Raw genomic sequence first — 13,674 nt, 5'->3', positions numbered from 1 at the left:
AGCAGGAAAGATGTCTTCTTTTACTTCATTCGTTGTTCAGTGAATACAGTGAAAGACAAATAAATACAGACAGAGCACAGGGTCAGGACATCAGGTTAAGGGTGGTAAGTAAAAAGGGACGGAGGAAGAGGAAGAAGTGGGAAGGGGAAGAGGAAGATGCGGTGGCCTTCAGTCAATCTGTCCGGACTCCTAAGAGCCTGAATTTCAAACGCGACGAGCGAGATTCTTAAGAAGAGCGACTCAAGTATTAAAGTCGCCCAACGTGTGAAGCAAAGTTGGAAGTCGGAGGCTGAAACGCCAAAACATAGGACAAGAAGGAAATGCAGAGGAGAAGAGATGAACCCTCAAACACAATCTGCCAGAGAGGCCAACAACAGACAAATCAATAAAAATAATACAAAAATTGCCTCATTGCCTTTTGTTTTTTTCTTGCTAGGTTTTACTTGAAAAAATACTTTAAAAAGTAACAAATCAACAGAAACAGACGTGGAAATTTGAGCTCCAATATTCAACACACACAAAATGATCGCACTGATTAAAGCAAACCTTTTGCAACATTTCAAATATGCTTTCTTCTCTTCAGACGTTTGTGTTTGTTGACTAAGAAGGAGATGGCAGAGGTGTTGTGAACGTTGCGCTGTCAATATTAAGACTTGTTTGCAGATTTCAAGAGGTTTTCTTTGCTCCTCCTTTTCACATCCCAGTTGTAGACTCGGGCCATGTCTGAGGGGAGGAGCCAATTAAGGAACAACAGTGGCGGACAGACAGACACATTTAGATTGCAATAGTCCTTTTTAAAAGCCAGCGGCAGACATCAGCTGTGATACACATATATGTGTTCTTGTTTTTGTTTTTGTCAGATATGTGAAAGAAACGGAAATGAATGAATGAATGACTCGCCTAAGCCAAACTCGGACTGTAAATACTGTTCACTACCATTTCAACAGGACATTCATCTAACTTTGTTCTAAGTCTAACAGTGGAAAATAGTTGTCCTTGAGGGCAGTGTTGCTGTAACGTCAGATAATGCCAGGTGTGCTGTGAAAAATCATCCAATTCCCCCAATTGGTCTAAAAAAGAAAGAATTAAATTAAGATTCAATTGTCAAGTGGCTTTAAAAGGAACATGAGCCTGTTTTCCTCCCGGGGTATCAGCTTTGTGAGCAGCTAAACAGGCCCCGCTTTCACACCGACTGAGTATAAATAAATGAATAGTATATGTTGTTATTATTATTAGGCTAAAAAGTGGAATTTTATAACATTTTTAGTTGGTGGTTAAGTGTGATTTTTTTTTTTCCAATGTAAAAAATGTGACGTGGCTTAAGAAACGTTGATAAATACCGTTCCCTTCAAAAGAGAATCATCCGACTCCATCTAAGCATCCCTGGTTTTGCCACCGTTTATGTGCACTGCACACACTATATGGTATATGGTCACACATTACATTGGACCCTGTTGCTGCCTGCAGGTGTCCAATTGGTTGAATTCTGTCGGCTACAGAGCAGAGAGGGTCAAAAAGTGGCACATGGAAAATGTAACAGATCATTTCTTTCTCCTTCTCTTTTTTTGGGAGAATTTCTGAAGAACCGGAATGAAGTAAAGGTACTCCTTACTTACTTACTTATGCCTGGTGGGGATGGGCTAAACAAAGTGCAAGGATACTGACTTCAGTGGTGGTGAACTGGTCTCGCAGGAAATCCAGATCGTTCTCGAGCGTTTCTAGGTTTCGAGTGGCAGTGGAGAGATTCTTCTCCAGGAGTGCCTGGGCTTCGTCGATGTCGTACTCCAACATCACATTGGCCTTCGGGGGGACAATAGTGAAGCAGTATCAGTGGCAGCAGTGACGATAGAAATCCATCTAAAAGCTCAAGAGACGAATGTTTCTAAGTCCTACTATCAATACCAGTAAACGCGTCAAATGAAAAACAAATGAACACACAAACACACTTGAAAATGAAAACAAATTGAACGTCTGAGTTGGACTCACCCCTAGCCATAGACAAACTTTGTTAGTCGGTGGCACTGAAGCCTTGCAGTAAACATTGTCAGCCAATAGAAAGTGTGTCTCCATGGGTTCCGTCGTGTCCTGTGAACAGAACGGCAGCCGTTTGGAAAAATGCCTCGGGAGGAAAAACACCTTCAACAAGATCGGGACGCCTACCTGTGCCGATATACGCACCTTTTTTTTCTGCATGTGTCGCAGGATTTCAAGTGTCTGTGTGATTTGCGGGATCTGGCTCTTCAACCTGCACAAGAGGAGGCAGTGAACAGCAAACCATGGCGCCATGTGTGCTCATTAACGCACGCAAACACCCGTGAGAGGAATGCACACACTGGACGGTACCTGAGTTTCTTCTGAGACAGATTGAGCTCCATGTATTTGTATTTCTGGTATTGTTCGTCTAGCTTTGTCAGGACTGCTTCAGCCGTCTCGTTGCCAGGCTGCTTCATAAAAGATTCAACATCCTCCTGCAAAAAATGCAACCAAGGTGTGTCAGTGTGTTTTAATTCACAACATATGATCAAAAGAAAAACCAAGCAAACAAAACAAAAATCAGTTGTTGATGATTTATGTTGTGAATCAAATATTAAAAACTATAGGCATATAGTTTAAAATATAAGTCTAAATAATTATGACATTATGTTCAATAAAATCTATGCGTATAATAAAACAAGACCAAGACATGGGTTAATTTAGTTCACATTCCCTCAAAGTATTACCACAATCTTGATTTAGCTCACTCTGGCTTCAATTTGCTCCTCTCATGTTTTCTTGGCCCTATTTAGCTCGTTCACACGAGCTTTACTTTGGTAGTAATTGTTAGTTTTATTCAGAACGTAAGCAAGTAAGTCACCTTGCACTCCTAGATTTTGTACGCAACATAAACGTGGCTTTACTTTACTGGTTTAAATAGAAATTCAATTGCAGTGATGTCAACCTATACAACGTACAAGTCATTCCAGAATTAGTTTGTAATAGTTTTACTGTGGGCAATTTATTCGGAAGAAGTCCAAAACGCCCCCTAACAAAGTTTGTGTATTTTTTAAGAAGAAGAAGAAGAAAAAGAAGAAGAAGAAGAAGAAGAAGAGACACACGTACCATTGTATTATGTAATATTATAAATGGAAACAGACACTTTCCTATCCTAAAATTCATACAACAACGGACGAAAGAAAGAAAAACTTTGGCTAAATTACAAAATAACTTTGGCTAAAATTAGTCGAGCATCATTATATTTCACAAAACAGGTTAGGTCGAGTTAGGCAAGGCTAATGCTAATTTCAAATACAATGACAATTTAGTTCTGATGTACGACTTGGCGGCGCAAAAGTCAGTGAGTGACTGGGATGAAGTGCACCAAAACGGTGACAGTGCATTCGCTGTAAGAACCAGCCGCCACATGGTTCCTTCGTCTCCATACATGGACGAGCGCAGCCGCCCTGCCTTCTTCACGGACACATCCCGTTAGCTGTGGTGCTAACGTAGCGATCGAGCCCATGGCAAGGACCAACCGACCGCGTTTCAAGTACTATCGTGCGTCCCAAATGAGTTGTTATATACATGACAGTGTGAGTAGGATGGGATTCAACATACCAGAAACACGGCTTCGGGAATGCCGAGGTGCTTTTTCTTTGTCGCCTGGACAGCATTGCTGTTGTCTATGGTCGTCGCCATCTTGGAGAGAGACTACTCCTTCCTTTCCCTGACGTACAAGTGTGCAGGAGGGCGAAGACTTGTCCGCCTCCAGTGGCGATTTGCTGGAACTGCAGTTAGTAGTTTCGAACAGAATCCGTCTGGTTTTTAGCAGAACCAGGACGAATACGACACTTTCAGCACAGCTCTTTCAGCGCCGTGTTGACGTTCAAAGCCGAATTGACATTTATCAACATTTCCACTTTCATTCAAGAAGTTGTTGAGCTGGTTAAAAACAACTTCCTCCATGTACGGTGTCCTTGAGTGCCAGAAAGGCGCCTTCAAATAAAATGTATTATTATTATTATTATTATTATTATAATAATTATTATAATAATAATTATATATAATAATTATTATAATAATTATTATTATTAATAATAATAATAATAATAATAATAATAATAATAATTATTATTATTATTATTATTATTATTATTATTATTATTATTATTATTCGGGACTGAGCCTCAGCAAAGGCCTGCTCTCTATTATTATTATTATTATTATTATTATTATTCATTCATTCATCTTCTATACCCGCTTATTCCTGAGCTCGGGGTCACAGGGGTCTGCTGGAGCCTCTCCCAGCTGTCTTAGGGTGAAGGCAGGGTGGCACCCTGGACAAGTCGCCAGTTCATCGCAGGGCCACATAGAGACAAACAACCATTCACACTCACATGCACACCTATGGTCAATTTAGAATGTTGAATTGACCTCACATGCATGTTTTTGGAGTGTGGGAGGAAGCCGGAGAACCCGGAGAGAACCCACGCAGACACAGGGAGAACATGCAGACTCCACACAGAAAGGTCCCAGGCCCGGAATCAAACTCACGACCTTCTTGCTGTGAGGCGGCACCGCTAACCACTGCGCCACAGTGTCGCCCATTATTATTATTATTATTATTATTATTATTATTATTATTATTATTATTATTATCATTATTATTATTATTATTATTATTATTATAATGTTGAACATACACAGATCTATAGTTATTCATTATGGAGGCATCTAGAGTGGCTTAATGGCTGCTGTCTTTGGTGACTTGGAAAAAAATGACTGATGCCAGTGAGCTGTTAACTAACAAGTTAACAGCTCGTTGGCATCCATGAGCTTCAAACTAACTAACATGCTTGAAGCATACAGCTTCCACTTAGAAATATCCGTACACCAAGACCAACAAAGTCTCACTCAGACAGCTGATTGTATCCAACAGTTCAGTAAAGTCACCTTTCAGGACTTGGGGCTGCTGCTTCACAGCACTGTTTTTCCACCACACATGCAGTACGAGATTTTTTTTTTTTTTTTTTTTTTATACTGTCGGGTGCCCACCCACAATCTTCAGAAGCTTTTCTGCAGTTATACCAAGAGATGGAAGTCAGACACCAGGGGTGATGAAAGATTCTCTGCACATGTTTTATTGATTGAAAGCAATAGGCAAAATCAGCATCACATAGACAAGACAGTTGGCTCACTTGAAAGGTTGTACATGATTTTGCTTGAGGTATGGAGGGGACACATCTACTGTCACCACAAATAGGATGTACAAATACACAGGAAGGTGTTCTGCTCCAGAGTCTCACGTCTTGACTAAATAATGACAATTTATCCTAGAAAAAGCTGAGCGAGCAAGACAGATTGCAGAACAAGCGCATTTTGATCCGTATTTTTTTTTTAATTGAAGTTTTTCAAAGCTTTTGACAACCAAATAAACCCAATTTAGTGAAGCTTAAAGCGTCATATCTGATTGCTAGATTTGCTCCACTAATTCAACAAAACTTTAACTCATAGCTGTCGAATGGGTTTTGGAGCCGTTGTTTTCTTCTAGTCTTCAGCAATCAGGAAGCCACTGAAGGAGGTGACCCTGTTAGTTGCAGTGACATGGCACTTAGCAAGCAGGCGCACACACACAGTGTCACCAGCCCGGAGGTGCAGGATGGCAACGTTGCCTCCATTGTCGGTGTGTGTAGAGCCTTGAATATTTTTGTCACACGTCTTGACAATGACCTGTTGGTTTTTGACCAGACACAGCCCTGACGGTTTGTTCTTCGGGGCTTGATAGAAGAAGGAAAATAAATAAGAGCCACTAGTAGGGGCTGTGAAGAGGCCTGTGGAGAGAGAAGTGCATTTATTAGATTAAAATAGATTTTAAATAGATGAGATGGATTAAAGTTACTCTAAAAACTTGTGGGGAAAATTGATAATTCTATGTATGAATAATAATAACAATAATAATAACAATAGTAATGAAGTTCTTTGAAAAATCTGTGTCTTACACTTTTTGATATAGCTGGCAAAAACTGGATGTTTGCAACATAACTATGAAAATAAATTGTTGTTTTATTTTGCTGCGAAAAATGATCATGTCCTACATCACTTTTTGATGTGCACAAAATAATGAGTGTGGCGTATTTACCTGAAGTTGGATCATAGGCCTTATTGGAAGTTACTGCTGTTTCAAATTCCAAAGTTATGTCGTCATCGAAAGGTCCATATACACCTCCTTTCGAGGCCACTGCAGTGAAGCACACCTTTGCAACTACAAGGGGGAAAAAAAGTTTCCATGTTACAAATTTGAGTCCCTCAATAACTTCACATGAAAAATCTAATGCCGTGTTGATGTATTAAAGCCTAAATGATTAGAATTTCCACATGGTGGTGCTACTGAGAGCATTGCTGGTGCAGATGTTCTCTGGTAAAAAAGATTAAACGTCACAATGTTCGCGCTGACATCAGCCAAGCAAATCATGCAGTTACATTGTTTAACAGAGACATTGACTACAGCAATGGCTCCGTTTGGTTGCATTGTTATTAGCGTTGTAATTATCTACTTTAAATTCTTGAATTTGCCTGCACACTGCCCAGTGCCACCACGGCCGCTGTTGAAGGTCCAATAAGAAAGTTTTCAACTTACCCATCTTTGCTGATCAGTCACTGTTGTTGGCAGTCAGGCTAACTGTCTCTGCTCGTGTTGGCTCTGCTTCCAAAGCTGTGAACTCCAACATCTCGGCTGCCTGCTTTTATGTTGCTCCGTCGCTGTCGATGTGTCGTCATGAGCCCCGTGAAATTCTGGAGAATCTTGGTAGGTAGGAGTGTGGGTTGAAAAAGAAATTGCATCGATAAGGGAAAAAAAAAAGCGCCACCTTGCCCTGTTGCATCATCTTCACTTGCATCACCAAGTATTGAGACATGTCAAGAATGCTCTGCAGAAAAAAAATGGATAAAGCAAAGGCCATCATAGCTACACCCAAATATGTTGGCTAAACAAAGAATTGACCCGCTGGTGCATGTTCCACTACTTTCTGTTGAACACTCAGTTCAATGCATTTAAGCACAATTATTAAGTAATATACACATGTATGGTCTTCAAATCACTGGCCTTTCTATATTTTGTACAGTTGCGTATTTACAATGTGTCCAAAAATATTTCACTACGCATGCAAACAGTGCATCTGAAACTTTATATGATATATGAATAAGAACCGTTGTCTGGGCAGGAAAACCAAATTACTTTTATTGTACTGTAAACATGCACTTTTATTATTAGATTTACTGGAAGTAATTAAGCTTTTACAAATATAAATAAAAATAAATAAATCAGGCCAAATTTTTCACACTGGACCCTTAAGGATTTAAGAAGACTGTTTTTGTCCGTCGGTGTCCAAACATTGTCTCGTGTTTTCAACTTCAACTGTTTGCATCATACATACCGCAGGATTTCAAAGTATACCTGCATTGTGTTCATTTTAGTTTAGCATTTAAAGCATTTAAATTGAAGTCTGCTTTATTATTTATTTGAACAACGGTAAAGCCAATACATGAAGTTTCTACAGTAAAATACAGCATCATACATCATATATATATATATATATATATATATATATATATGTATATATATATATGTATATATATATATATATATATATGTATGTATATATATGTACACATACATATATATACATACATATATAGCTGTCTTAGGGTGAAGGCAGGGTGACACCCTGGACAAGTCGCCAGTTCATCGCAGGGCCACATAGAGACAAACAACCATTCACACTCACATGCACACCTTAGAACGTTCAATTGACCTCACATGCATGTTATTGTGGGAGGAAGCTGGAGAACCCAGAAAGAACCCACGCAGACACAGGGAGAACATGCAAACTCCACACAGAAAGGTCCCAGGCCCGGAATCGAACCCACAACCTTCTTGCTGTGAGGCGGCAGCGCTAACCACTGCGCCACCGTGTCGCCCTATTTGCAAAACAGCTACCTAAAATTCTAATTCAAAAACAGTTTGAGAAACCTTAACCCTAACCAGGTCAAAATGACTATCTGCACCATATTTACATTTATCCAGTCTCTGAGATTCAGTAGTGTGTATTGTCATGAAAGCCTACTACAAACATATGCATATATAGCAATATAGCAATCTATGGACACTTCATGCATCTACAATGTATTGCATCAAGAATGAGGTTAGGACAGTCATCCACAAGCCACATACTCCCTTCTGTACATGCACTGTTGCAACCAGGTCAAAGCTGCAAGTTTCAGCCAGACAGACTGCCAATTGCAACACACGCAGTGCAGGTTCAAAAGTGTATTTTTTTGTGTTTTTCTCCTTGTGAAACATTGTTTGTCTCTCTCTGATGAAACCACACCATGTAGCCATTTGAATCACAGGAAGAAGATTTGAAAATTATTCATGACAATATTTTAGATTGATCGTACAAGTTTAAGGGTGTCCCAAAGCCTTTCCCCACCAGTGTAGTTAATATTTATTAAATAATGTGATGTGAAAAATGATAAATGGCCCCTGAAAACTTCCATTTCAACGTTCAGTCTCGACAGAAGTCACTCCAGGGTTAATCCTTGTTTTCTGATGTCCAACTTGATCTCACATCTTGCTCATGTCTAAGCTGTCACACACCATGTCCAAGCTACAATACAAACGTGTGTGTGTGTGTGTGTTTCACCATGTTGCAGTCCCTCTGTCATTTTAAGTGGAAAACCTCTGTATGCAAAGATAAATGCTCATTAACTGCAAATAAATCCCAATACTTACTTTTCTCTGCTTGATGAGTGGAACACACATACATACATTTTTATTCCTTTGTCCTTTCTTAACCCGGCTCGAAGGTTGTGACAATAACAGGAGGGACACTGCAGATTGCGATAAATCAAAAAGTGTTTTATTATAACAAAATAGATAAATAAAGAAAATAACAAAATATATATGGAGTGTGTTTGTCAGTCACATCAGTAGTGTGAGTGAGGGTGTGAGAATAATAGGATGTAGGGTGTTGTCAGGTGTAAAAAGAACAAAGAAGGATGAAAATACGCTTGACACCTATGGGGGGGCACCAGCACAGGTGTCTCGATGCCACTCCCACGTTCCTCTGCTGCCTTGAGAGGCAGAAAACATCTGAGAACCACATCGTGTTGTTAGGTTTGGGCAGGGCTGTCACAGTCCGCCATCAGATCCCTGTAAATGTGCCACATTGTGTAGAGATGTAGCTCATTAATGGGGATATATGAAGATAATCCAACTTCCTACATTCCAGGATAACATGATTTTTAACAATTTTAACATATAACGTATATATATATATGTATACATATATATATATATATATATATATATATATATATATATATATGTATACACATACATACATATATACATATACATATATATATATATATATATATACATATATATATATATATATATACATATATATATACATACATATATATACATATATATACATATACATATATATACATACATATATATACATATACATATACACACATACATATATATACATACATATACATACATACATATACATATACATACATATACATACATACATATACATATACATATACATACATACATATATATATACATACATATACACATACATATACATATATATATATATATATATATATATACACACACACACACACACACACACATTTTTTATTTGTTTGTGTTGAAACACAAAAAATATTTATCTAATTTTTCATGATATATTTTAAATTGTAAAATTGATGTTTGAAGGAAGACTTTTGCATCATCCTTTTTTTCCTGCAGCACGTCCTTCATATGTTTCAATACTTGCAACAGGGCAAGGTGGCTTTTTTTCCCCCCTTATTGATGCAATTTCTTTTTTTTCTTTACCGTTGTTCAAATAAATAATAAAGCAGACTTCAATTTAAATGCTTTAAATGCTAAACTAAAATGAACACAATGCAGGTATACTTTGAAATCCTGCGGTATGTATGATGCAAACAGTTGAAGTTGAAAACACGAGACAATGTTTGGACACCGACGGACAAAAACAGTCTTCTTAAATCCTTAAGGGTCCAGTGTGAAAAATTTGGCCTGATTTATTTATTTTTATTTATATTTGTAAAAGCTTAATTACTTCCAGTAAATCTAATAATAAAAGTGCATGTTTACAGTACAATAAAAGTAATTTGGTTTTCCTGCCCAGACAACGGTTCTTATTCATATATCATATAAAGTTTCAGATACACTGTTTGCATGCGTAGTGAAATATTTTTGGACACATTGTAAATACGCAACTGTACAAAATATAGAAAGGCCAGTGATTTGAAGACCATACATGTGTATATTACTTAATAATTGTGCTTAAATGCATTGAACTGAGTGTTCAACAGAAAGTAGTGGAACATGCACCAGCGGGTCAATTCTTTGTTTAGCCAACATATTTGGGTGTAGCTATGATGGCCTTTGCTTTATCCATTTTTTTTCTGCAGAGCATTCTTGACATGTCTCAATACTTGGTGATGCAAGTGAAGATGATGCAACAGGGCAAGGTGGCGCTTTTTTTTTTCCCTTATCGATGCAATTTCTTTTTCAACCCACACTCCTACCTACCAAGATTCTCCAGAATTTCACGGGGCTCATGACGACACATCGACAGCGACGGAGCAACATAAAAGCAGGCAGCCGAGATGTTGGAGTTCACAGCTTTGGAAGCAGAGCCAACACGAGCAGAGACAGTTAGCCTGACTGCCAACAACAGTGACTGATCAGCAAAGATGGGTAAGTTGAAAACTTTCTTATTGGACCTTCAACAGCGGCCGTGGTGGCACTGGGCAGTGTGCAGGCAAATTCAAGAATTTAAAGTAGATAATTACAACGCTAATAACAATGCAACCAAACGGAGCCATTGCTGTAGTCAATGTGACTTTTGTTCCCCTTTAGCAAAGGTGTGCTTCACTGCAGTGGCAGCCATGGGACGGAACTATGGACCCTTCGATGAGAACATAACTTTGGAATTTAGCAAAGTAATTACAAACATCGGTCATGCCTATGATCCAACTTCAGGTAAATACATCACTTTCTCCACACAGCAACAATTTATTTTGCAGTGTTGAAATTCAAGAACTAACAATGACTGCAAATTAGAAATTCAAACAAGAAAGTTTTGGACAACTGAAGAAATCTAATGATTTTTTTTTTTCTTTGCCAACAGGCATCTTCACAGTCAAGGATGCAGGCTATTATTACTTTTCCTTCTCCTACCAGGCTCCAAAAACACACATGTCAGGGCTGTCCCTGGCCAAGAATAATTCTGCCATCGTCAAGACGTTTGACCACAGCAAGCCAGGCTCTCAATACTGCGACAATGGAGGAAACTCTACCATCCTGAAGCTCAGTGCTGGCGATCGGGTGTCTGTGCAACTGCCTGCACAATGTTGCGTTCATGCATATGAAGATGTCACCACCTTCAGTGGCTTCCTGATTGCTGGAGAGTGAAGAGTGAGAGAAAAATGATGGCAGAGAAACAAAACATCTGTCAATCTTGTTAGATTTGAGAACGCAAAGCAACAATCATTTCAAAAACTATACTTTCACCTAATTGAATATTTACCAAACAGAATAACTTCACCATGCTGATCATGCTAATATTTCTTATGCTTAACATAATCCGATTTCCTGTGATCTACTGGCTGCAATTGCCATGATGAAAACATGAGGACAAATTGCCTCCTCCCAGTTTTATCGATGTTATGCTTTACCTTTTGCTTGCCATCAATAAAATATCTGCAGAGAATCTGACTGTCACTGTTTGCTTTCTGATGTCAAGAACAAGAACTTGCTCATGATTTTGCAAAATAGGAACATTTCGACCTACAAGCACTTCTCCTTCTCCAAGAGTGAATCAACTGCTCCATATCACCCAATCCTCTGTATCCTCTTCTGTCACAACCTCTGTCACTACATCCAAAAATCTCCTCTTTGTTCTCCCATAAGGTCTCCTGCCTGACGTCAAAACACATTCACAAACCACCAGTGGTTCCCCTGCCCTCTATTTCTACAAGAGGGCAGGGGAACACAGGTGAGAACAATCAAAGGCAGGACTGACAACGAGACACAGGTGATGAAATCAAGGGGCGACAACAGGAAGTAAAGTACAGAATATACAAGGAGACGAGACTGTCAAAACAACACAACAACACAACAACACAAGACAAGGCCCAGCTGAGAGCCTTCTCACAAAAAGAAAAAAACTGGGCCCTGTCCACACATAAAGTTAAAATGAGGTGACGCGCTGGTAAGGTCACGGCTGACCCAGAAGCATTTGAATATATTCTAAATGACCAATTGCTTACATTTCATGCAAAAGGAAACTCACTTCCATGCAAATATGCCTCATTAGAAACAGCACCTTCTCCACAGCCACTTTGCACTGACTTCCACACATCCCCGTCCATCTTCCGCCGCCTCTCCGGAGTCAGGCAGCAGAGGCAACATTTCCATTGAGCCACCTCAGCCTACCCCTCTCACTGTGGAGGAGCAGCGGCTCTACTCCAAGCTCCTCCTGGATGACCCGGCCCTGTCCCTAAGGGTGCCCGAGCAATCAGCCTGTCCCTAAGGGTGCGCCCAGCCACCCTTCGGAGGAAACTCATTTCTCCCGCTCGTATCTGCAAAACCGTTATTTTGCTCACTATGCAAAGCTCATCTTCATACTGTATGTCTGGCTAGAAATCCATCAGTCGGCTAATTCTGAACGCTGCAGCCAGAGTTCTCACGTACACAAGAAGGAAAAACATGCTACACCTGTTCTTCGATCACTCTACTGGCTCCCAGTGAGTCAAAGGATTGATTTTACTGCTGGTCTTGGTCTGGAACCTCAATGGCTGAATGAATTTTGTATGTCTCAATGGTGCCATACAAATAAAGTTGCATTGTCTTGAAGTGCCTGGATAAGAATTTTGTGAAAACCTCACGATGGTTTGTGGAAGCAACGGCTTTTCAAGTTGTCACTTCAGTTGTCACTTCCTGACCTTGAGGCAGTCACTTTGGACACTTGATCATCTGAGAGAGGCAGGGGTGGAACGCACCATCCCATACCTACTCAACTGACATTTAAGAGCTAGACCACATTTCCTTGACTTGCTTGGGTGTGACATTGATTGTAGAGTACTCATTAGAAAATGCTAAGCAACTTGTTTTCTGGCCTTTCGCAACCTTGGTACAAGGAGGTTTCCTCCTCGTTCTGTCCCCTCTGATCTCGCTCTCTAAAACTCATGGCTGTTGAATGAGAATCCAACTCTGCTTTGCCAGAGCTTTGCATCAGTTCTGACTCACCTACCGTTTCCATGTGCTTTGCATTCCGAGAGGTCGCTCTCTAAACCATGCAGGGCAAACATTGAGGGAAGCGTTCACGTAAATGCGATTGGCTTTGGGCAAGTTGTTAAAATGAATGCGCACTGACTGTGTATAGTACTGCCATTAATAGAACAAAAAGACAAAACGTGTTTCTGGCTCCCACAGTGATGGAACTCCAACATTCCCTCTGTTTATCTCATCAATATTTAAGACAGGCAGTTGATTATATATATTTTTTTATATGTATATGTAAAATAACTCCACTTCCATTTTAATCTTATATTTAAAATTAAGTGGTGCTTTAATTATCA

At 39.5% G+C, this 13,674-nt stretch overlaps 3 protein-coding genes across 3 annotated transcripts; 1 reads left to right on the top strand and 2 right to left on the bottom strand.

Moving 5' to 3' along the window:
• Positions 1-3,753, bottom strand: vbp1 (von Hippel-Lindau binding protein 1). Its single transcript, XM_076028001.1, has 6 exons — positions 3,595-3,753; positions 2,344-2,468; positions 2,179-2,245; positions 1,987-2,085; positions 1,662-1,800; positions 1-723 (listed from the first exon to the last, which is right to left on the bottom strand). The coding sequence occupies exons 1-6, from the start codon at positions 3,673-3,675 to the stop codon at positions 647-649; spliced, it is 588 nt and encodes a 195-aa protein (XP_075884116.1). The 5' UTR covers positions 3,676-3,753; the 3' UTR covers positions 1-646.
• Positions 3,754-5,097: 1,344 nt separating this feature from the next.
• On the bottom strand, positions 5,098-6,771 carry LOC142889246 (complement C1q-like protein 4). The gene is made up of 3 exons (XM_076027873.1): positions 6,614-6,771; positions 6,116-6,238; positions 5,098-5,807 (listed from the first exon to the last, which is right to left on the bottom strand). Exons 1-3 carry the CDS (start codon positions 6,615-6,617, stop codon positions 5,524-5,526), a joined length of 411 nt encoding a protein of 136 aa, XP_075883988.1. The 5' UTR covers positions 6,618-6,771; the 3' UTR covers positions 5,098-5,523.
• A 3,875-nt stretch (positions 6,772-10,646) lies between these two features.
• LOC142889329 (collagen alpha-1(X) chain-like) lies at positions 10,647-11,804 on the top strand. The gene is made up of 3 exons (XM_076027996.1): positions 10,647-10,789; positions 10,952-11,074; positions 11,223-11,804. Exons 1-3 carry the CDS (start codon positions 10,786-10,788, stop codon positions 11,504-11,506), a joined length of 411 nt encoding a protein of 136 aa, XP_075884111.1. The 5' UTR covers positions 10,647-10,785; the 3' UTR covers positions 11,507-11,804.
• Positions 11,805-13,674: the final 1,870 nt, after the last annotated feature.

Source organism: Nelusetta ayraudi, unplaced genomic scaffold (assembly GCF_046127955.1).
Source record: "Nelusetta ayraudi isolate G7.1 ecotype Tasmania unplaced genomic scaffold, CSIRO-AGI_Nayr_v1 ptg000022l, whole genome shotgun sequence".
Classification (NCBI taxonomy): domain Eukaryota; kingdom Metazoa; phylum Chordata; class Actinopteri; order Tetraodontiformes; family Monacanthidae; genus Nelusetta; species Nelusetta ayraudi.
The sequence above is the reverse complement of the archived record's forward strand: the minus strand, read 5'-3'. Positions and strand labels throughout refer to the sequence as shown.